This window comes from Marmota marmota, unplaced genomic scaffold (genome assembly GCF_001458135.2).
Source record: "Marmota marmota marmota unplaced genomic scaffold, marMar, whole genome shotgun sequence".
Taxonomy (NCBI): Eukaryota; Metazoa; Chordata; class Mammalia; order Rodentia; family Sciuridae; genus Marmota; species Marmota marmota.
Window position 1 is genome coordinate 900871 of NW_026000093.1, and position 22564 is coordinate 923434.

The 22564-nt window shown below is 36.2% G+C and overlaps 1 protein-coding gene across 5 annotated transcripts in view; it reads right to left on the reverse strand.

Moving 5' to 3' along the window:
- The window catches only part of Prkdc (protein kinase, DNA-activated, catalytic subunit), a 177125-nt gene that overhangs the window by 72211 nt on the left and 82350 nt on the right, over window positions 1-22564 (reverse strand). For all 5 annotated transcript variants that reach the window (XM_048782878.1, XM_015485774.2, XM_048782879.1 and 2 more), the window contains 15 exons: window positions 19855-20062; window positions 18441-18619; window positions 16984-17152; window positions 16664-16729; window positions 14913-14985; window positions 13738-13886; window positions 13103-13240; window positions 12779-12898; window positions 9830-9973; window positions 8172-8323; window positions 7290-7421; window positions 5600-5711; window positions 2206-2330; window positions 1981-2130; window positions 534-707 (listed from right to left, as the gene is read on the reverse strand). In XM_048782878.1, the coding sequence (XP_048638835.1) occupies window positions 534-707; window positions 1981-2130; window positions 2206-2330; window positions 5600-5711; window positions 7290-7421; window positions 8172-8323; window positions 9830-9973; window positions 12779-12898; window positions 13103-13240; window positions 13738-13886; window positions 14913-14985; window positions 16664-16729; window positions 16984-17152; window positions 18441-18619; window positions 19855-20062 (2091 nt within the window). The remainder of the gene's footprint in view (window positions 1-533; window positions 708-1980; window positions 2131-2205; window positions 2331-5599; window positions 5712-7289; window positions 7422-8171; window positions 8324-9829; window positions 9974-12778; window positions 12899-13102; window positions 13241-13737; window positions 13887-14912; window positions 14986-16663; window positions 16730-16983; window positions 17153-18440; window positions 18620-19854; window positions 20063-22564) is intronic.

The window sequence follows — 22564 nt, forward strand, 5'->3', positions numbered from 1 at the left end:
AAAAAAAAAAAAAAAAAAAAAAAAAAAAAAGAAAAGAAAAACATTAATACTCCATTCTAGTTCTTTTGTTCAATCTAATCACTGTCTTAGAATTGAAGGAAGAAGGCTGACTTGTCATGGGACTGTCCCTCCCATTGGCACAGTGGGCACCTTACTCTGGGAGTGTAGGCCAGACCTGCCCCGTTCTCTAGTGACTCTTACTCCTGTCACTGCTGTCAGAAGGGGAAGGGAAAGGAGCAGGAAAGGTGAGGGTCCCCCAGGGATGTGGGGTCCTGGCAGAGGCATCTCCTCAATTTTGTCAGATTTTAAAAGGATAACTACAAAAATAAGTTTTATGAGGACACTAGGGTACTTTTAACTCAACCAATAATTTCATTCTCTGAATATTTCCTACTCTTACATGAAATAAGTTAAAATAAGAAAACAATATACTAAATTATATGACTAAAAAATGTTTTATTATGTTCCAGATTGCTAAATATACCCAAAAGATCCCTCAAAAAAGAAATATAAAATGTCAATGTATGGTTTACCTATAATTGTCATGAATCCACATGAGAATATTATACATTTGTTCCCTACAAATTGGAGAAGGATGGGAAACAAATTCCACAACAGGATTCAGAAGTTCTCGGAGTTCTACTGGTTTCAATTTTGCCAACATCTTATAAATTATGTCCAAACATACTTTTTGTCTTTCATCATCTCTATAATAAAAATTTAAAATGCACCAATTTAACATTATAATACTTTCGAAGCATGACAAACAATGTTTTCTTTTTTCTGGTGTTCTACAGTTTCAAAATTTGTTATGATATTGCCATCACCATAAAAAGAGGGGGAAAAAACTGTTATAATACTACACCTACAAGACAACAATTAAATATACTAAAATGGATTGGACTCTGAAATAGAAAAAAAAGACATGAGTAAAATGCAAATAAGGTTTCACTTATTTATCAGTAGTGTGCTAATGTTACTTTCTTTGTTTTGACAACTACACCATTATTAAAAATGGGGACACTGGGTGAAAGATGTGGGAATTCTGTAGACTATCTTTTAACTATTCTGTAGAAATAAAACTACTTCAAAGTAAAAAGTTTATTTTAAAAAAGAATACCTGATGGTGGCAAACAAAATAAGATACAAGGAAAAGAAATCATAAAATCCAAAATTCAAGTGCTACTTGGTGTGAACTGAAGTATAGTCTGAGTCCTAAATGAAGTAAACACCTATTTTTATGTTTTACTCCTTAAAGTATTCAGCTTAATGCCTTATACACAGTACACAGTAAATATTTACTGAAGGATATCAGAAGAGAATGATTTATATTCCTTGTTACTGGCACATTATACAAATGTCAGGAATTTATCACTATGTAAAATACATAGATGAAGACTGGAAAAAGACTATAGAAAAGAAAATAATTTAAGCGATGCACAGCTTTCTCTTTTTATTTTTGTTTGTTCTAATTAGTCATACATGATAGTAGAATGCATTTTGACACAAATGAAGCTCAACTTCTTATTCCTCTGGCTGTATCTGGTGCAGAGTCACTTCCGTAGTGTAATCATACATGTACATAGGGTAACAGTGGCAACTTTCTCTTTTAAGTTTACTTTTATGCTACACTGCAATTTTGGAAATAAATGAATAATTTTAACACATAAATGCACACATTCTAAATCTAAAGAGAGCCTGACAATGCAATGCCCTAGGACACCTCATGTATTTGTCAGTGAAATACACAAGGCTTGGATGTGACCTCTGCAGGCACCTAGACAGAGGGGCCTATGAGCAGGCCCACCTCCTGCTTACATTTCATTCCTATACCGTCTTCACCTTTTCCTCTTAAAGTTCACAAATACATGCATTTCATGAAAACAGGCAAGTGCTTAATGAGTTGAAAGAGATATCTAAACAAATGAACATTTTATGATCCATTTAACATCTGAAGGCATGGGGTTGGTGTTCACCCACCTATGTCTCATGACTTGAATGAAGTCCTTGCTCTTTAACTGGAAATACAGGTCTGTTATTTCCTCTGCACGACAAAGTACCACCTCTAGACAAAGCGTCTTCATAACGCCATGAAATTTTGGCAGCAGAAAAAATACGGCATTCAAGAACCTAATGGATGGTAAGAAGCCAGATGAGAGGACTGCTGCTGACCCCACCCGCCACAATTGATCCCATAACCCCTACCTGTCAGCCAGGGGAGGGAAACCCTTCACTGCTTTGTTCAAGCACACAATAAATTTGTCCTCCATAGTATTCTGATGTTGCTTCAACTGTTTCACAACCAGTTCACACACCGACTCCTCCAAGACCTGAAACATTAAGTTTCTTTCAAATACATAAAAATGGAAACTTATGTTAAGTAATGAAAAAAAGGTATGTCTTGGATATTTAAGTGAACCCAAGGAAGATGTCCAGTGCTATCTCTTACACCTGGGTTCACAAGGTGAATGAAGAAGGAAGCACTGGGAATGATTAGGAGTTTGTATTAACACCAGATAGTTCTGAGGCTCAGGGTTCTTGAGAAGGTCCTATGAGAAGAAACCAGGCCACATAATTGGTAGTGTGCTATGAGCTGCTTAATGCCCTTGCCTCCTTCTGACACAGAAATGCTGCAAGTAAATCCTTTGAGAATCTAAAATTAATTTTAATGTGTCTCAAATACAGTTTAGGACATGATTTATAATGTTCAGATCTGGTCAAACGTTCATAGACCAGTTTCCAAACTACTCTAAGTAACAGCCCCTATCACTGTGTCTCTGCCTATCCCACTGTCTCTTTACCATGTATTACTGTGTTACCAGCAGCCAAGCCAGGGATCCCGGCTGGCTGGCTTTGGCCACCAACTGGCATTTGAAATAGGCAAAAGGATGAAAAAGAAAAAATGGACTTTATGCAGTTTGATTAAACTAGGGAGAAGCAGCTACATTGTTTCTCCATTGGTCTCACAGACAGTTACAATTCATAAAGACCAAAACCAGGCAATACATATATGTAGACTTAGATAGGCTGTGCTTAGTCAGACAATGTCAGTCTTAGTTTCCTTGGGGTCCGTCCTCATCATTAGGCAGGAATCAGGAAACTGCTTTAATTTCAAAGGGGATTTGTTTCAAATCTACTGTTAAATACTCATTTGCATATTATCTGTCCCCTCTGTAATTGTCAACTCTCTAAGGGCACAGATACAGCCTGTCTATTCTATGCTATATCTTCCGGGCCTGAAACTAACAAGTCCTCAAAAGTAGGAACTCAATATAGACAAGTACTGGACAGAGTCTACTGGAATGAATTTATGGAAAATGTTTACTTTCTTCATTCACGGCTCACTCACCTGCTTCTTCACAAAGACAGAAAAGGAGAAAGCAACATTTCAAAGGCACTAAGATCAAATGGATAGTTTTTCAATACAAATTTACCAGTATGAGACTACTTAAATTATGTTCCAGGAAATCCTTAACCACAAATTTCAGTGGTTTCGAACCCCGTGTAAAATATTTCAAGTATTTCCCTACTGATTCATATGATGTCTTTTGGGGTTGAGGGTGTATCTCAGTGGCAGGGTGTTTGACTGGCATAAGATATGTCCTTTAACTAAGAGTATTTAATCTGATGACAGGGTCAAAGTCTAGCAAGTAAAGAAAAAAGGTTATAGAATAGTACAGATAAAGCAAACAGAAGAAAGGGGGGCATATAAACACAGTGGTGATCAGAGCCACTAGAGCTAGGTGTGCAGCTGCCAAGAGTGACTTGGCAGGGAGAATGTGAACTGCTTGACTTACTCCTTTATATTTTATTTTTATTATCCAAATTTATTTTATTTTCTACACTGTCTATACCACTTTCGTACTTATATACATGTGAAACAAAAGTGTTTATTATCCTTCTTAAGTTGAAATTTAAGTAATGAGAAAATAAATCTAGGAATCAGCTATAATGTGTTCCACATTTGGTGAAAATAAAGCATGTTACACACATTTAAACTTAATAATATATAGGGGCATTAGAATCATGTGGTAACAAGTTACTCTAAATTTGTAGTTTTTTTAATTACAAAAATAGCTGGTAACCCCTAAAATAAATTATAAGTGAAGTTTGAGCTTCCCAAGGGGGTCTGTTTCCTTGAGTTATTTAATTTTATTTTAAATTCAAATGAATTCCTAATCAGGGAAATAGACAAGGATCCAATCTGCTGTCTTGGGTCATTGGGTGTCCAATCAGGGTCACCCGGGCTGTCCTAAGCCTCTCCTAGCTGACTCACAGCAATCACAACCTGGACTCCAACCTAGTCTTTTCTGTCAGAAGGATGTGGAGTGGAGCTATGAATTTAGGAATAATGAACATAAAGGGTGTATTTTAAAGCCATGAGGCTGGATGAGATAGGCAGGGAAGTATGAAAAAAGAGGACCAAAATGGGGAAAGGCATCTAAGGAGAGAAAAAAGAAGCTGTTAGGGAAATAGGAAGAGAGCCAAGGAAGTGTCGAAGTAGTAGTTACCTGTGTCATCTGGCCAGACTGCAACAGGAAGACCCTGGGACCTGCGTGTGTGTGTGTGTGTGTGTGTGTGTGTGTGTCTGTCTGTCTGTCTGTCTGCAGTGCTGGAGAAGGAACCTAAGGCTTCACACATGCTAGGCAAGTGCTCTACAACTGAGCTTCACCTTTAACCCCTTCACAGAACTTCATCACAATGAGTGGCCTGCAGCAGATGTGTTAACATGACAGCATGCTAGGCAGTGCAGAAAGCCTCTCTCTGCTATACTTTGAGATAAATGATAACTTGTGGTCAACACACAGTGCAGCCATATATATATATATATTTAATAATTAATTTTACCTATTAGCAGAATACTGTGATCTGAATCTGCACTGCACTTAAATACTCACTTTGGTTCTCCTCAAATCCTATAAAGTATAGGCAGGGCACATGAAACTGGAAAAGGTCCCCTGAGAAGTACCTGCTCTGATAACAGATTTATTATTGTGAAATTTCTGAGTGGAGGATATGATCAGGATAATTTAGCTATTTACCAGGATAATTTTCTCCAAAAGGAAATCTTAAGACTAAATTCAGAGGAAGGCAGGCTAGTTAAATAGTTGCTTCCTGAGTTTTACAATGCAAAGTTAATTGTCAATCTTTAAATGTTTGGCAAAATACCTGGTGTTTAAAAGTCATATGTCCGGGCTGGGGATGTGGCTAAAGCGGTAGCGGGCTCGCCTGGCATGCGTGCGGCCCGGGTTCGATCCTCAGCACCACATACACACAAAGATGTTGTGTCTGCCGAAAACTAAAAAATAAATATTAAAAATTCTCTCTCACTCTCTCTTTAAAAAAAAAAAAGAATTTTTTTTTTTTTAGGACTTGTTTGATTCCCAATACTAGGAATGAAAAAAAAAAAAAAGCTTGTTAAAAGTCATATGTCCTCTCTAAAAAACTGAGCATTGTATTTGGTATACAGTAAGAAAGAGGGTAAAAAATTATTAAATATATTGGTCCACTGTGTTGCAAATAGCATATAAGAAATACATGTATTAAAGATCATTACAAATGAATTTGAAAGGAAGCACTTAATTTAGAACACACTCACATTTTTTCTCTCAGTACCATATTGAAGAATAAGTCCTAGAACTTCTGCTGCTGCTGCATAAACCTCTTTATATTTTACAAAGGACATATTATTGACCAAAGCTTGAAAGTATCTATAACAAATACAAAAAAATAAGTATGCATAAAATAATCTATTCTGATGTTTGACAAAAATATAAAAATTATCCTCATTATCACACTACTAGAACAAATTGAGAAATATGAAATACAATTGATCAACAAACATATGCAAAAATGTTCACCATCTCGAGTGATTAGAGAAATGCAAATCAAAACTACTCTAAAATTTCATCTCACTCCAGTCAGAATGGCAGACATCAAGAATACAAGCAACAATAAGTGTTGGCAAAGATGGAGGGAAAAAATACATTGCTGATGGGACTGCAAATTGGTGCAATCCTCTGGAGATTCCTCAGTATGCAGATTCCTCAGAAAACATGGAATGTTCGGAACCACCATTTGACCCAGTTATCCCACTGCTCGGTCTGTACCCAAAGGACTTCAAATCAGCATGTTATGATGATGCAGCCGTGTCAATTTTTACAGCAGTAGGGGAAGGGTGTGGAGATGGGAGGAATGCTAGAATGACATGAACATTACCACCTATATACAGATATGACCACACTACTGTTGTGACTATGAACTATGTTCAGCCAGAGGAAGGAGAAGTGTACAATGTGTCTAAATGCATTCTACTGTCATGTATAACTCATTAGAACAAATTAAAAAAATAAAAACATTTTAAAAAGAAAATTTGAACATAAAACATAATGCAACTTGCTTGTATGAGTATGTATTTAAGGCTACCTCAAAATAAAATTTAAAGAAAAAATACATAAAAGTGCTGGGGAGATGGTTCAGTGATAGAGTGCCCCTGAATTCAATCCTCAGTAATGCAAAAAAAATTTAATTAACTAAAAAGTAAAAAATGTTAGTTTCAAAAATAAGAATAAAATATGTAACACCTCTTATCTGCTGAAACCTACACAAGAAAAATTCAATCACATTTTTTAAAAGATTTTTTTTAAGATGAACACAATATCTTTACTTTATTTACTTATTTTCATGTGGTGCTGAGGATCGAACCCAGTGCCTCACAGGTGTGAGGCAAGTGCTCTACCGCTGAGCTATAACCCTAGCTCCCAAAAATCACATTTTAAAAAATATTTTTTATTTATACATAGACACAAAATCTTTATTTTGTTTATTCATTTTTATGTGGTGCTGAGGATCAAACCCAGTGCTTCACATGTGCGAGGCAAGTGCTGAGCCATAACCCCAGCCCCCCCAAAATTATATTTTTAAAAAACTAAATTCCTCATTCACTCAAGATAAAGTTCTTGGGGCTGGGGTTGTAGCTTAGTGGTAGACTGCTTGCCTAGCACGTGTGAGGCCCTGGGTTCGATGCTTAGCACCACATAAAAATAAATAATTAAAATAAAGGTATTGTATCCATCAAAACTACAAAAAAATATTTAAAAAAAAAAAGATAAAAAAGTTCTTCTCCCAAATAACCTCTAAACCAAATCTTTTTATTTAGGTAGACATTTTTACATGGTCCTTACATATATCAAATCAAACCATGTTCCATTCTGACAATCCAATTCAAATTTTTTAGATTTAACAACTAAAAAACAAAAGCCAAAAAAAAAAAAAAAAAAGACACTTACTTGATACTCTCTATGCCACACTTTGGGTCATAGGGAGGCAAGTTATTGGCCATTACAATACCTAATAACTGAATCCCTATGGAATTGTCTTTAGAATTGGGGTCCTGGCTGGAAAACTTTTCAAATATTAACCTGAAACACAAGCACAAAGAAAGGAAAAATAGAGATTGTCATACAATGAAATGAACAGCAGGAAGGTAAAAACAGTATTTTCTAAAGTTCATTTTCAACTAAAAGTGTAAGGAATACTTTATATTTTCCCACATTCAAGATTCCTTCTTGCACAACATTCCCTTTGTTCATTTTTTTTTTAATATTTATATTTTAGTTGTAGTTGGACACAACACCTTTGTTTTTATTTATTTGTTTTTATGTGGTGCTGAGGACTGAACCCAGGGCCTCACACATGCAAGGTGAGCGCCTACCATTGAGCCACAACGCCAGCCACCTTTGTTCATTTTTATATTCTAATTTTTATTGCTGCCCCAATCTGTTAGTTGATGGTCAAACTTTTTTGAAAGTTTTGGCTTGTCTCAGGCTATCTAAAAGAAGTCAAACAAATGCCCTATAGGCTAACCCTGGCTGGGGAAGTGCAAACAAGAGAGCCCCCACCAACTGCCTGAGGATGAGGCAAAGCATAGGTAAGCCAAGAGACAGAAGGGGACTACTGGAGGCACTGACCACCCAGAGACACTCCTAGTATAACTTTGGAGGTTTTGGCTTTTATCAGTTGCTAATTATATTGTTATAAATGGACCCTATTTAAAATAATGTTCCTGGTATCACTTCACATAATTATATTTCATTGTAACCATCATTTACAAAATGCTATATTTTAACTTAAATTTCTGAACAACATTGCAAAAATAAGTAATAGTATACCTGTAAGGGATGGACAGACAATCCTTCCAGCATTCTACGAGGGTTTTTATAATTTCAAGGTTGTGTCTAAACACAGCTCTTTTGGGATGGAAGACATGTTTCATTAGAAAATGAAGCAATCGATTTGCTAACACTTCATCCTTAGGGACTCCCTGAAAAAGTATAGAAATTCTGATTAATATGCAGCATCTATTCTGGAAAAGCATCTTTAAATCCAAAGGCAATTTCTAAAAGAAATGTGGCATTTTACTGAAGGGCCTGGCTCCTGGTTAAACTCCATGTGACCTATCAGGTCTAGTCATAGGCAGTACACAGGCTTCCCTTGGCATGATGAGGGGGATCGCTGTACCTGCACAGACTTGGCCACAGCTCCTACACAGCAAGGGACCTGCAGTAAGAGGCTCAAGTCTGGCCAGCCATGCTCTTTGCACACCTGCATCCTAGCCTGGAGCTTCTATTCCCAGCTCCTTTCTGAACCCTTGGACAGAGGTCCTCTTCTAGGGCCTTTGATGAGACCTCCAAATGAGGCAGGAAGGGAAACTGGGAAACTTGTACCATAATGACTCTGTACCCAGTACTTTCTGACTCTTGGCCCTTTCCTTCATTACCACCACCCCAGCCCCACAATTCCCCATCCACCCCAGAGTCCATAAAATTGCCAGAGTCTTTGTTTAGGGCTCCTCAAAAGTACTGATCTCCCTAACACCTGACTGGCTGTTATTCCATGGGGAAAATGGAACAGGTGAGTCAGTTCTTACTTCAGAACACACAGTGATAGGACCTGTCAATCAATTTCTTAGCAATCTCTACTGTTACCAATACTAGACAATACTTGGAAGCTAGGTGTGACAGCACATGCCTGTAATTCTAGAATTTGGGAGGCTGAGACAGAAGGATTTGAGGCCAGCCTCAGCAACTTAGTGAGAGTCTAAGCAACTTTAAATAAAGACCCGGTCCTGAAATAAAATGAAAAATAAAAAGAGCTGGGGATACAGCTAAGTAGTAAAGCATCCCTGGGTTTAATTCCCAGTAACAAAAAATAACCACCACCACCACCAACAACAACAAAAACTTAGAGTTAATAAGTTGGAAAAAAAATTCAAAAAAAATCCAGACTTTATTAATACCAGAAGTCCTCAGAACCTGACATTGAGTAGATACTACTCAAAATATTTTATATTTTTTATATATAATTTTAATAAATTGGTTATCTAGTCTCCAAGCTCTTAACTAATAAAAGCAGCAAACAAAACACACTGATAGCTTAGTAATAAAGGTAAGGTCAGAGGAATTATCAAAAGTAGAAAAAGAGCGGGGCATGGTAGCACATGCCTATAATCCCAGAGATTTGGGAGGCTGAGGCAGAAGGAGGTCTGGAGGGTATAGTTCTGTGGTAGAGCACCCCTGTATTAAATCCCCAGTATCACCACCACCCCCACAAAAAAGAAAAAAGAACAAAAGAATGAACAGTATGAGGCCATGTGATGTGACAGCAGTACAGCAATATAACAACTGCTGCTAAAGCAATGACTTATTAAGAGGTGCACAAATCGTGTGCCAATAAGTTCTCCGGTATGCAGCAGAGGAATAATGTATATCAGGAGGAATAATGTGTATTACACAGTATATTTCTACATAATAGATACATTATTTCTTACTATAGGGGTAGCCAAGCCTGTCCATGAAAGAACAGTAGCCACAATCTCGACCACCATGTAGTGAATTCCTTCTCCGCCATTGTTTTCAGAAACGACCAGTTGCAACAAAGGGCTAAGCCAATTCTTTGCATAAGGGCGAAAGACCTACAAGAGAATTTAAAAGTCAAATATAGAAGAATCCTTTTGAATAATCAAAATATTAATATAGGAATTTATTCTCCATCAGCTAAAATTTTATGACTTAACCTAAATTCAAAATAAATGTAAATTCCAACAATTAACTCACTTAATTGGATTATATTTGATGAATTATCTCTTTATGAGCTCCTAAACAATTCAAGTGAAATGGATTTATAATTGATCTTATTGTTTAAAAACCTTTGTTATGTAATGATGCTTATAGAAATCAAAATCAAAGTATTCCATATTAATCCCCTCTGTCCCTCTAAATAATAGGCAGTTATAGAAAATTCAACTTTCATTTTATACAAAGGCATAGTACATAGGAAAAATAAAGGTTAAAAAAAATCAGGTAGGAATATATGTCTCAATTTCCGCCCCCCATTTTTTTTCCTATCTTAAAAGTCATTCTGTAATAAACTTCACATCAGCTCAACTTCAGATCTCTAAAGTCTAATTCCAATATATCCATATACTAAATTCCATTTAATTTATATTAGAATTGCAGGAGAATGCCATTTTGATGGAAAAGAAGACTGAGTTATTTACTTCTTACCCTTTCTACCTTCTCATTTTCAAGTATGTTTAATTTGTGTGGCCACAGATCTTTTTTTTATAAAACTTTTTATTTTTTAAATATTATTTTTTAGTTGTAGATGGACACAATACCTTTATTTGTTTGTTTATTTATTTATTTTATGTGGTGCTTAGGATTGAACCCAGTGCCTCACACATGTAAGGCAAGCACTCCACCAATGAGTTACAACTTCAACCCCACCATAAACCTTTTTTGATCATGCACCCATAAGAACAAAATCTTGGGCACACTCTATGTATGTCTATAACTCTAATTTATTCATCATATATGTAAACTTCTTTATTAGGCTATTAAACTATAACAAATACTTAATGGTTAAAAGGTTAAAACTGAATGCAAATATAAGTTCTTTTCTTCCACAAGACAAAGACTGTTGGGTTGTCTCATTTTGAGTATCACTACTCTGATGACATCCACATGCACAACACTTCAGGGACATGTCCTAGTGACGTCTCAGAGTCATTTGTGCAAATACAGTGTAGCAGGCTTCCCTATCAGCCTAACTGCCCACGTCTAGCCCCACCAAGAAATCATCCAAAAAATAGCTCCTTTTTGGTAGATATTGAGTCAGTGCTTTAGCTAAAAATCAGGTGTGATGCCGAGTGTTAGGGGTTGAACTGTATCCCCTAAAAAGCTGTTTGTTGTCCATCATATGAGTTCTCAAAATGTGACCTTATTTGAAGTTTAAATGAGGTTATTAGGTGAACCGTAAACCAATACACTGGTGTCCTTTATTTTTTTTTTAACTTTTAAAATTTGCTTTTATTAGTTATACATGACAGTAGAATGCAATTATGCACTTTGATATATCATACATAGATGGGATATGATTTCTTATTTTTCTAAGTGTACATGTTGCAGAATCATATTGGTCATGCAGTCATATACATACATACAATAATAATTCTGTTTCATTCTACTAGCTTTCCTATCCCCACATTTCCTCCCCTCTCCTCCCATCACTTCCCTCTATCTAATCTAAGATAACACTATTCTTCCCTAGTGCCCTCCACCTTACTGTGATCCTGAGGTATCTGAAGCACACTGGTGTCCTTTAAAAAGGAGAAATTTAAATACAACAACAGACAGATGTGTAGAAGACGACAACACAGAATCCCATCCACATGCCAAAGAATGCCTAAAGCGACTAGAAGCTGAGAGAAGCCTCGACCAGATGCTTCCTCACAGGTCTCAAAGGAACCAACCCTACCAATACCCAGATTTCAGATTTTAGAACTTCACAGCCCATGTTTAAGCCCCACTGTCACCTTGTGACAGCAGCCCCAAGAGCTAGAAATCCAGAAAGACCCCAAGGAAAGCAAGTCCTACTAGAGTCCCAGGCAGCCTCTCTCTGGATTACATCCAAGAACTACCTACCTAGACGGGCTTTTCTACTGGGAAAGATGATCTAAGTGGATCATGTCAATCCTCCACTTAGCACCCTTCAGTAGCTCCCTACTATTCAACAAATGAGCCAGACCCCCTACAAGGCCTAGTCTAGGTCACCTGTCCCTCAGAAACCTCTCATCCAGACCTTGCCCCATGGTCTACTCAGTTAGTACAGACATATTAGCAATCTCAGGGGTCACTTCTGCTCATGCAGCTCCTTCTAAGCAGAATGCAAATCTCTACCACACTAAGTCCAAGGGCCCTCTCCAAAATCTACTCAATCCCCCTGGTGGAAGGTGCTCCCAACCTAATTGGTGCTATGTGTAAATGAATTGACAAATTCAGCAACTACCTAAGAGAAAGAGACTTATTTTTCATTTAGAGTTAACAGGAATTTTTTTTTTTTTTTTAAAGCAGTGGGGGTTTTTGTGTGTGTGTGTGTGTGTACTGGGGATGAACCCAGGACTTGCGCATGGAAGGCAAGCACTCTACCAACTGAGCTATATCTCCAACCCAACAGGAATATTTTTACCCATTTATTTTTTGCTATTATAAACAAAGAGGGTCGGCAGCCTTAAGAAAGTTGCCACATATACTCTACACAAAGATAATACCTAACTCAACAGAGATTAATTTATGTTCGATAAAACAATGTACTTTCAAGATATAGCTGGCTAATTTGTTGAGAACAGAAACATGCTCTCACCATTTAGAACTTCCTTCATTGTGATATTCTTTAAGCAGATGCATAAAACTGAAAAGAATTGTTAAATAATACTTACTTCTTCTGTATTTATAATAAGTTTGGCTAAGAAGAGACGGATATTTAATGGTACAGATGAATTTCCTAGTTTGTCATGAAGAAATTTCATCCAAGGAGGAAGATCTTTTGGCACTGAACCCTGAAATAAAACACAAAATTACCTTGAAAAGTAGAATAAAAAAAAAATCATTTTGATGTTATAAGGAAAAAAATGAAAAAGATACGAAAGCAAAAATATCATGTTTATCTGGTATGTAATATAGCTTTTAATATTAGTTAATCCTCAATATGATATCAATAAGTACTATTAACAAAGACAATATAAGATTAATGGAAAAAACACCTCTTCTTCTCTGAGTGGGATCAGATTTCTCTGCATGTGCCTAATCAGGGCTACCATGGGCGCCATACATTCATGTTGATTGAGCTCATCCATCTCTAATTCTAGGACATCCTCTTGGATCTTGGGGTCTTGATGTTCCTATGAAAAGGGAAAAAATCCAGTGATGTAGAAAACTGTTAAATGCCATTGGACATGAGGTGCTCATTTTTTGTTCAATATCATATAATAAAAACAAAAATAATAATAACAATTTGATAATAATATCAAATACACTTGCTATGCTTTCTTATTGAACAACTAAAAAGTAAATAGGACCTTATGTTTGTCTTACATTCCAGGTCCCATCTGCCCAGTCACTCCCCTGGGGTCACACCTCAGGTCAGTTATCCCTGTTACCTTCACACCAACCCAGCTCAGAACTTTATTCTACCATGACCCCTAGCTTCCTGACTCCTTCCTTATTGCTGAGTCCACAGGACGAAAGGCTGGGGCTTAGATTTTGGAAAATTCTCCAAATCAACATTAGTCCCCAAGGACTACCAATAGAGTTTCCCCTAGTAACAAAAGAGCACAGCTATGACCCCTTTATTTGGCAAACTGTGACACAATTCTTTTAATATGTGAGATGTGATCACCCGTCTCCGAAAATGACCAGTGGTAGATTTAGGGTCTTGGGAGCTATAAGAATAGCTCTGAACTCCAGTTGAGAAATCAAATTGACTCATTTCCTCACTCAGGCTACTATCTGCCAAATATGACAAGGAAGACATATAATGAGGACCATCTGAAACATAAATAAAAGAAAATACATGTACTCAAAACATAATCAATAAGAAATGTATTTCTCTAAGTTCAAACAATATCAAAGGATACTTTACTGTAACTAGGTCTTTCATCAGCCCTGTGATTATTAGCCCCTAGTCCAAATTAACAAAGAAAAAAGGAAATGGGGGAAAAAACTCCCATTGCTTGTGTCATTATTGAGCAGTTCTTCTCTACTGCTATGACAAAGAAATTAAGTTAAACGGAATCTAATTTGTAACAATATCTCTGCATTTAAAATTCTTATGACAATACATTTTATTGTGCCCCTTAAGTTTAAGATAAATGTGGGAAGAAATGCTACTAAAAACCAGTTAATCCAAACAAAATACATAAAGGATTTAAAAAACTGTTTCAAAATATCCTCATATGAAGAAATGGTGATTAAAAAACATGAAGAAAAATTAAGAAAAAAAAAGTGAAACAAAGAGAATGCAAATGGATAGTATGTTTACTTTGAACCAGGAGGCTAGAGAGTGCTGACATTAAACAAAATGTCATGAGGCACACTGACACCTGGTGCTGATAGTATTAGAGGGAAGGGCACGAATAAATGTCTCTAGGCAAAAATCAAGCCCAGCAGCCACAAAGACCAGGCAGAGGCTGTGGGGCTAGAGCAGAGGGCAGTGAAACAGAGGCCTGGAGCAGCTCTGTCCCGAGAGGGGGACCACTGGGCAGTCTAGACTGGTGAGTGGCAGAATATAACTCTTATTCTAACATATATTCTGAAAATATCTATATAATCCATAGAAAAACAAAGAAGCATCAAGCCCATCTTGCCCTCTCTGGCCACTCTGAGATCTTTCTAATGCAGTTTAGTTTGGCTAATTACATTTCTTTCAAAATGTAATTCCAGTTGCCACCTAAGAGTTGGAAAAAAAAACAGTCAAACTCAATTTCGATGTTTTGGAGTATTTAAAATATTTTCTATTCACATAAACAAACATTAACTTTTAGAAACTTTCTAATCATTTTCACAATATCCTACCTGAATTCCCATTTGCTGCCTCCCTGGCTTCTTTCCTAATTTCCATGTACTTTTTCTTTCTTTCCATAGGAACCTATTGGGCAAAACAAATACACTATTTAAAATATTTTAGAATCATGGATATACTTTTTCTGTTTTAGAAGTAATCTAGCCAAAAAAAAAACCAAACCTTTTTTTTTTTTTTTTTAGGTACTGGAGATTGAGACTTGGGGTACTCTATTACTGAGCTATATCCTCAGCATATTTTATTTTTTATTTGGAGACAGGTCTCCCTAATTTGCTCAGGCAACTTAAGTTGCCTAAGTTACCCTGAGCTTGAGATCTTCCTGCCTTGGTCTCCTGTGTAGTTAGGATTACAGGTGTGCACCATTGCACCTGGCCCAAAGTAATATTAAAAAAAAAAAAAAAACCCTTTTATCAAATTTAAAAGCATTTTAAAAATTACGTGTGTGTGTGTGTGTGTGAGTTTTCTTTATGGAAAACCTTGATAGAAGACTCCCACACACTTGGCTTTGGTACAGCTTAATGAGCAGTGTGTGCTGAGCTTTTTATATCTTTTTATATCTGAGAATCAATTTCCTGTATCAATCATGGTTATAATACAGCACCTTACAGTGTTTTTTAAAGTGTAGAAATAGCATATATCAAGTGTATAAATACTTATAAAAACTGGTGCTAATGTTTTTTTGGGTTTTAGTTCTTTGAACATAAGCCTAAGAAAAGAATCTAGCTGGGCACAGTGGTGTATGTTTATAATCCCAGCTGCTCAGGAGGCTGAGGCAACACAATCACAAGTTCAAGATCTGCCTCAGGAACTTGGCAAAATCCTGTCTCAAAATAAAAAAGGCTGAGGAGACAGCTCACTGGCAAAGGGACCCTGCTTTCAAACCACAATACCACAACAAACAAATGAACAAAAATCTGGTTATGCTCCAAAAGGATATGAGGTAGGAAGCAACCACTGGCATGCATCAGTGAAGCACTCAGACATGGTCAAGGTCAGCAGCTATGTGTATGACCTATGGTATATGAACTCAGAGCTCTCCCCCACCATCCTCATTTCTCCCCACTCCACCCTAGTACTAGAGATTGAATGCAGAGGCACTCTACCACTGAGCTACATCCCCCTACAGGGTCTTGATTGTTTCCCAGTCTTGCATCAAACTTTCCATCTTTCTGCCTCAGCCTCCAGAGAAGCTGGGATTAAAGGAGTGTGCCACTGTGCCAGGCCTACTCTTCCCATTTCCAGTGGGGAATGAAGGCAACAGACACCTGACTTTTCACCAACTGCTGAAGCCAATATGCCAATCTGACCTTGACTAAAACCAAACGTGTTACATCTGCTGGTTATCCCCATGACTTCCTCATTTTCTGGTCAGGTTGCCCAAGCAGGATCACAGGTTCACAATTCTTATCAGTATGGACTTCAATTTCTCTGACTAAAAGAATTTACTCAGAAAATAACTTCTGGCATGTCCTAACAGTTCCTTCTGTTGGCACTGTCATTCCTTCACAAGTCAAGAGGAGGAAAAATTAAAAATTAATTAAAAATATAATTGTTTGAGACTATCCCTGGGGCTGACACTGCCAATTTCTGTAGTTTTGATTTTATAGAAACAACATGAAGCTGCCAGTTTTTGTGGCTGAAAGCAGACTTGAATATTTAACATGTTCAACACAATATGCTCTTCTCTGTGAGCATTTAATGTTTGGTTTTTTTACTTAGAAATAAGATTGAAATTTTTGCTTACCTCAACTTCTACAGGAAATGTATAGCAGCGCTTCAGATCTATCAGATTTTCAAAAATAAGCATGTTCTATAAAACCAAAAAAATCATATGAAAATATCTGAAAGATAGACATCCTAAATGTAATGGTACTACAGAATTAATTCTACCCCATAATTCATTAAGAAGCACTTCAACTTTAAAATGTATTTATGCAGAATTAAAAAAAAAACCATACCTTTAACATTATAAGAAGATATAAATTATGATATAACTTGAATTGATGAAATCTAACTTTTGAAATCCCATAATGACAACTAGTGAACGTCACTGGAGAAGCCCACCTTTTCTGGTTTTTCATTGAACAAAAATCCTTGGTAAAATTTCAATTCATTGAAGACACAGCTGATAACAGAAATGGCACAGTTGTATGCAGCACAATGATAAAGCCTTCTCCTCTCCAGCAACTGGCTCTCGCCTGCCATGTTTTCTGTAAATGCACCATGGCACAATCTGCAGAGTAGATATAGATCACAAATTAATTCACTTAACATGGAAATTGAAGCTTGAGCTCAACCATGCCTAACAACTGCGTATTCTCCAAAGTGTCAGGTTTGTGCCAGGCATAGTACTGGCACTGGGAATATCAAGATAAGCATGTCGTTGTCTCAGAGCACAGGCCACATACATTGATCTTACCACTCGTGTTAAGTACAGCAACAAGTACAGTATGTAAAGAGACAGGGAAGTACTGTGCTAAAACAAGGCTGCAGGAGAGGGCATAGAAACAAGGGCAATGGTTTCAGGAGTATAGAAAGGATAAAATGTGCCAGATCTGATGATATCCCACAGAGCCTGAGGCTGGAGAGATGCAGATAAAGAGAAGTAAAATGTGACTCCTAAGACTCTTCTTTGTGCAAACAAGTAGAAGGCAACATCATTCACTCAGGAGGTAAATATGGACTAGAGTAAGAGAAGAGTAATGATAGGTTTGGAGGTGCAAAATGAGATCAGTCCAGGTGTGGTGTGAACACCAATAATTCCAGTGACCTGGGAGATTGAGAGAGGAGGTTCACAAGTTCAAGACCATCCTTGGCAACCTAGCAAGGCCCTAAGTAACTTAGTGAGACCCTGACTCAAAAAATAGAAAGGGGTTGGCTACATAACTCTATATCATGTACAACCAGAAGAATGAGAAGTTATACTCTATTTATGTATGATGTGTCAAAATGCATCCTACTGTCATGTATAACTAATTAGAACAAAAAAAGCGGGGGTGGGATTGAGGTGGGGCTCAGTGGTAAAATGCTCCTGGTTTCAATCCCCAGTACCAATAAATAAATAAGTAAAAATAGAGACTCAGCAAAGTACACCTTCCTTGGAAGAACTTCATTAGAAGACTAGTTTTAAAGAAAATATATTTGATCACTTTGTGCTTTAAAGAACACCTACTAAGAATACTTGCCACTTTTGCCATTTCAAATAATAGAAAAAATAAAATAACTTCTCACTTCAATTCATACTACTAAAAATATATCAAGCTATTCAGGGAGAAAAGTGTTAGAAATTACAACAGTAAAATTAGAGTTTTATTCTTTATAAAAGATAAGTTTGGGATAAAATATCTAATGTCCAATGACACACTAAAGTCCATCTAAGTAATTTGTATATAAGAAAGATCAGAAAACTATAAAAGTTCAGGATCTAAATAAAACACTTATTCACATTATATACACACATAAAATTCTATATGTCAAAAATAGTAATAAATCAAATAGAATCCAAAATTAAATAATCTTACTTAATAAGTGTCTTTGTAAGTTCATTTCCTTCTGTAATACAGGAACCATGGAAAACTTGATTGATTTTAGATTCCTTAGAGTGAACAACATCTTTAGGAAGACGAGAATACATCACATCTAGCATCTTATAATAGCACATCTTCTTGGTGATTTGAGTATCAAAAGTAGCTTCATTTAGCTTAAAATAGGTAACAAACAATTATCTCCCGTTTTATCCAACACGAAAAATATCTTATTCAACACATCAACTTAATACTTAATGACTTTAGACAGAAAATAATTTTAACAGAAACACTAATTCGCTTTGATAAGAGAGTGCCCTGTTGTCCAGTGTTTCCAACATGGACAAAACATTGAGTTATTATATTCGGTGAAGCAAGAAATAATGCACAAGGCTGGGCACAGTGGTACACACCTATAATCCCAGTAACTCAAGAAAGGAAGATCAAAAGTTGGAGGTCAGGGTCAAAATAACCTAGTGAGACCCTGTCTCAAAATAAAAAATAAAAAAGGACCGGGGACGCAGCTCAGAGGTAAAGCAACTCTGAGTTCAATCCCTACTATCAAAAAGAAAGAGAGAAAGATGATGTTCAAATAGTGAGCCCGTGGTAAAACAATGTTTTCAAGAAATCTTATTAAAGGCATGGGAACAAGAGGAGAAAAATCCAACATTAAAAAATAAAAAAGATATTTAAACTACTTTCAAGTTTACATTAATGATGTGACATCAGGGGCAACTCTTACCGGGTCCCCTCTTGGCCTGTGGGTACTTTGTCTTTCTTCTCACTTGATTAAATCCTACTTTTTAATACTCTTTCTCATCAATGGATTTCATTCTACAAATTCACAAGACAAGAACCCAGAAAGGAGGCACTGGGATCTGCTGCAAAACTATAGCAGCAAAGGCTGAAAATCTCGTTTCATCATTGGGGGGGTTCATCCAGGATCCTCCCACAGCATAATCCCTGTATGTTTCGTCTCATCATCCATCAACTGCCACCATGGACTTCTGGATTGCCTTGATGTGAAAGACACCCAAGCTACAAATGGCCTTATGGATAGAATCAAAAACCAAACTCTGCCAGTACACAGGTCTCCAGTACATAGGTCTCCGTACAAGGACCCTGACAACTGTCCCTGTTCAATGCCCCTTTTCAACGTTAAGTAGCCAGAGATGTCATCTCCCCTTTTCCTAAAGGTAGTTAGGGGCACTTCTTCAGAGGAGGGAATGAACAAGATAGGTTAAGTAATGGACCCCAAATAAGATTTTTAATGTAAAGGCCATTTCAGACGTTAACCTGTAGGAACACTCCAAACATTCCAGCCAACTCTTTATTGCCAGGGTGGCAGTTTCTAATGACACTGGTTAGGGAGATCTGTTAATTATTACTAGGTTTATGAAATGTAGGATACCTTTGTAAATCTGGAATTCAACACATCAATGGCATCCACCACAATTTTGCTGAAAAATTCTTTCAGAGCATCCAGGCTGCAGTGCCACAGTAGGGTGAGGAGAGAGCGATCTACAAAAGCTTGTCGAGTAACATTTGAAAGAAGGTCATCCCTCCTGAACATTCTGTATACACTTTCTAGAAGGCCTAACTGTGTGACACATGAATTCCTAAGAAAAAGAAGAGATACAATTACATGAAAACTCATGCTTTGAACAAACAATTTATGAGATCTGCTACATACCGAGCAAACTTCGATGATTATGAATTACAAAAATAACATAAAGTTTATCAGATATGTGAAACTCTTGAAATATAACCATCACTTGCACACAAACTCTATTGTTTATTCATCCACAGAGATCTTCAAAATAAAGGCATTCTGGCATTAGGAGGAAGAATTTATTTACTCTTCAAATCTGGTTTTGCTTAAAAAACATCTGGAGGGTTTTGAAAGAATCTCAGGCCTAGAGATGATCACATTTCCAAGATATGAAACTCGAAAGAGGATTTAAATATTTTAGTCTTAAGCTGGGAGTGTAGCTCAGCAGTATAATGCTTGCCTAACACATGCAAGGCCCTGAGCTTGAACCCCAGCGCTGCTAAATAATAAATTAATAAATCAATATTCTAATCTCTCCCTAATGAACCACCATTCCTATTTCCTATGCAGAGCTGTACCCTGTATTTGATCATTTCTCACCAAAAAAATAAGATATTTGACTTATTGGTTCTAAGATTTTGTCTATAAATTTATAAATTAAGAATGTAGGGTATTAGGACAAAATGATCATTAAAATTCTGACACTGTGAAGTTAGGTATTAACCAGGGCAAAAATATGAGACTAAGACAATTCAGTCACAGAGTTCTAATGTTGTAAGACATTACTAGGTGCCACATAGTTTTTCAATATTCATTTGGGCACTACAATTAATCAAATGTTTAAGAACATAAGAAAATATGTTCTTTTAGATACAAATTAAACCCCCTCTCACCTATAAAATTAGAAACAGTCCAAATGTTTGACAACATCTTCTACAGGAATAACAGTGGTGAAATGGGCACGCTCATACATTGCTAGAGGGAATGTGAACAACTTAAGTCCCCAAAGAAGGGATGAGGAGATAGCCAGCAAAATTATAAATGCATTAATCTTTTCCTACATTTAGAAATCTACTTCAAAGGTACAATGGCAAAATACAAAACCACACAGATGCACCACTTTTCCTGTGGCATTATTTGTAATAACAAAAGACTGAATAAAAATCCATTAGTGGGGAGCTTCAAAATACTATGATACTTCTATACAATGAAAAATTTTACACTTGTTTAAATAAAAAGGAATGGAGACACTGTGCTAATTAATGTAGAGTGATCAGAAAAAGATATCAAGTGAAGGAAAAAAGAAGGTGATAAGGCAGAAGTGGACTAGGAGAGGATATATGGTGAATTAATTATAATTAAAAAATTTAAATTTCAACCAGCTATTGTTATTCTTACTAGTAATATTTGTATTGTTACTTTTGAAAGTATTTTGGGTATACAGTACAACTAAATAATTATAATTTTATGGAAAAAACTTTTTTTGTAAAGAAAAAACAGTAAGATCTAAATTGTAAGGGAATAAGAGAACAAGAAGTTTAATTTAAATCCTACGTTAAATTTGAAAGGGAGATAAAAATAGGGGAAAGTAAAAAAGGGTAAAACCTTAAAAATCTCATAAACAGAAAAAGAGAATTAAGAAAAAACAAAATAAAACAAGAAAAGTTTTAATAATAAAATATTTGGTTGCCTTATATTGCTTTTTCTTGCTTGAGTGCACTGGCTAGAAACTCTAGTATTATGTTGAATAAAGCAGAAAGGGCACACACTATTGCCTTGTCCCCACTCTTAAGAGGAAAGCATTCAGGCTTTCACTATTAAATATTTTATTCACTGTTCGTTTTGCATAGATGACCTTTTTCAATTTTGTCACGAATGGGTGCAACATCTGGTCAAAAAATTTTTCTGTATCTACAGAAATGATAATGTGGTTTTGATACCTTATTCTAGCAATAGGGTTTATGACATTAATCAATTTCCAGAGGTTAATCCAGCTTTGTACCCCTATAATAAATTCCACTTTGTTATGAGATATATATATATATATATATATATATATATATATATATATATATTTTAATTTTTAATACCTTTATTCTATTTATTCATTTGTATGTGGTGCTGAGGATCGAACCCAGGGCCTCATACGTGCTAGGCAAGCACTCTACCACTGAGCTATAGCCCCAGTCCCTGATATCTTTTTCACATGTTGTTAGATTCAGCTTGCCAAGGCATTTTTGAGGATTTTTATGTCTATGTTCATAAGAGATACCATTCTATTATTTTCTTGTGTTGTCTTTTTATGGTTTTGGTATCAGGGTGCTATAAGCCTCTTAGAAGGAGCCTCCTTCCTCTATTTTCCTCCTTCCTCTATTTTCTGAAAAAATGTTTCATGTTCCTCCTTCCTCTATTTTCTGAAAAATTCAAAAAGTATTAGTAGGATTTCCTCATTAAGTATTTGATAAAATTCACTAGTGAATGTTGGGTCTTAGTTTTCTTTTGTGAAAATATTTTTAATCACTAATTTATTTACTTGGTAGAGGGACATTCAGATTTTTTAATTTCTTCT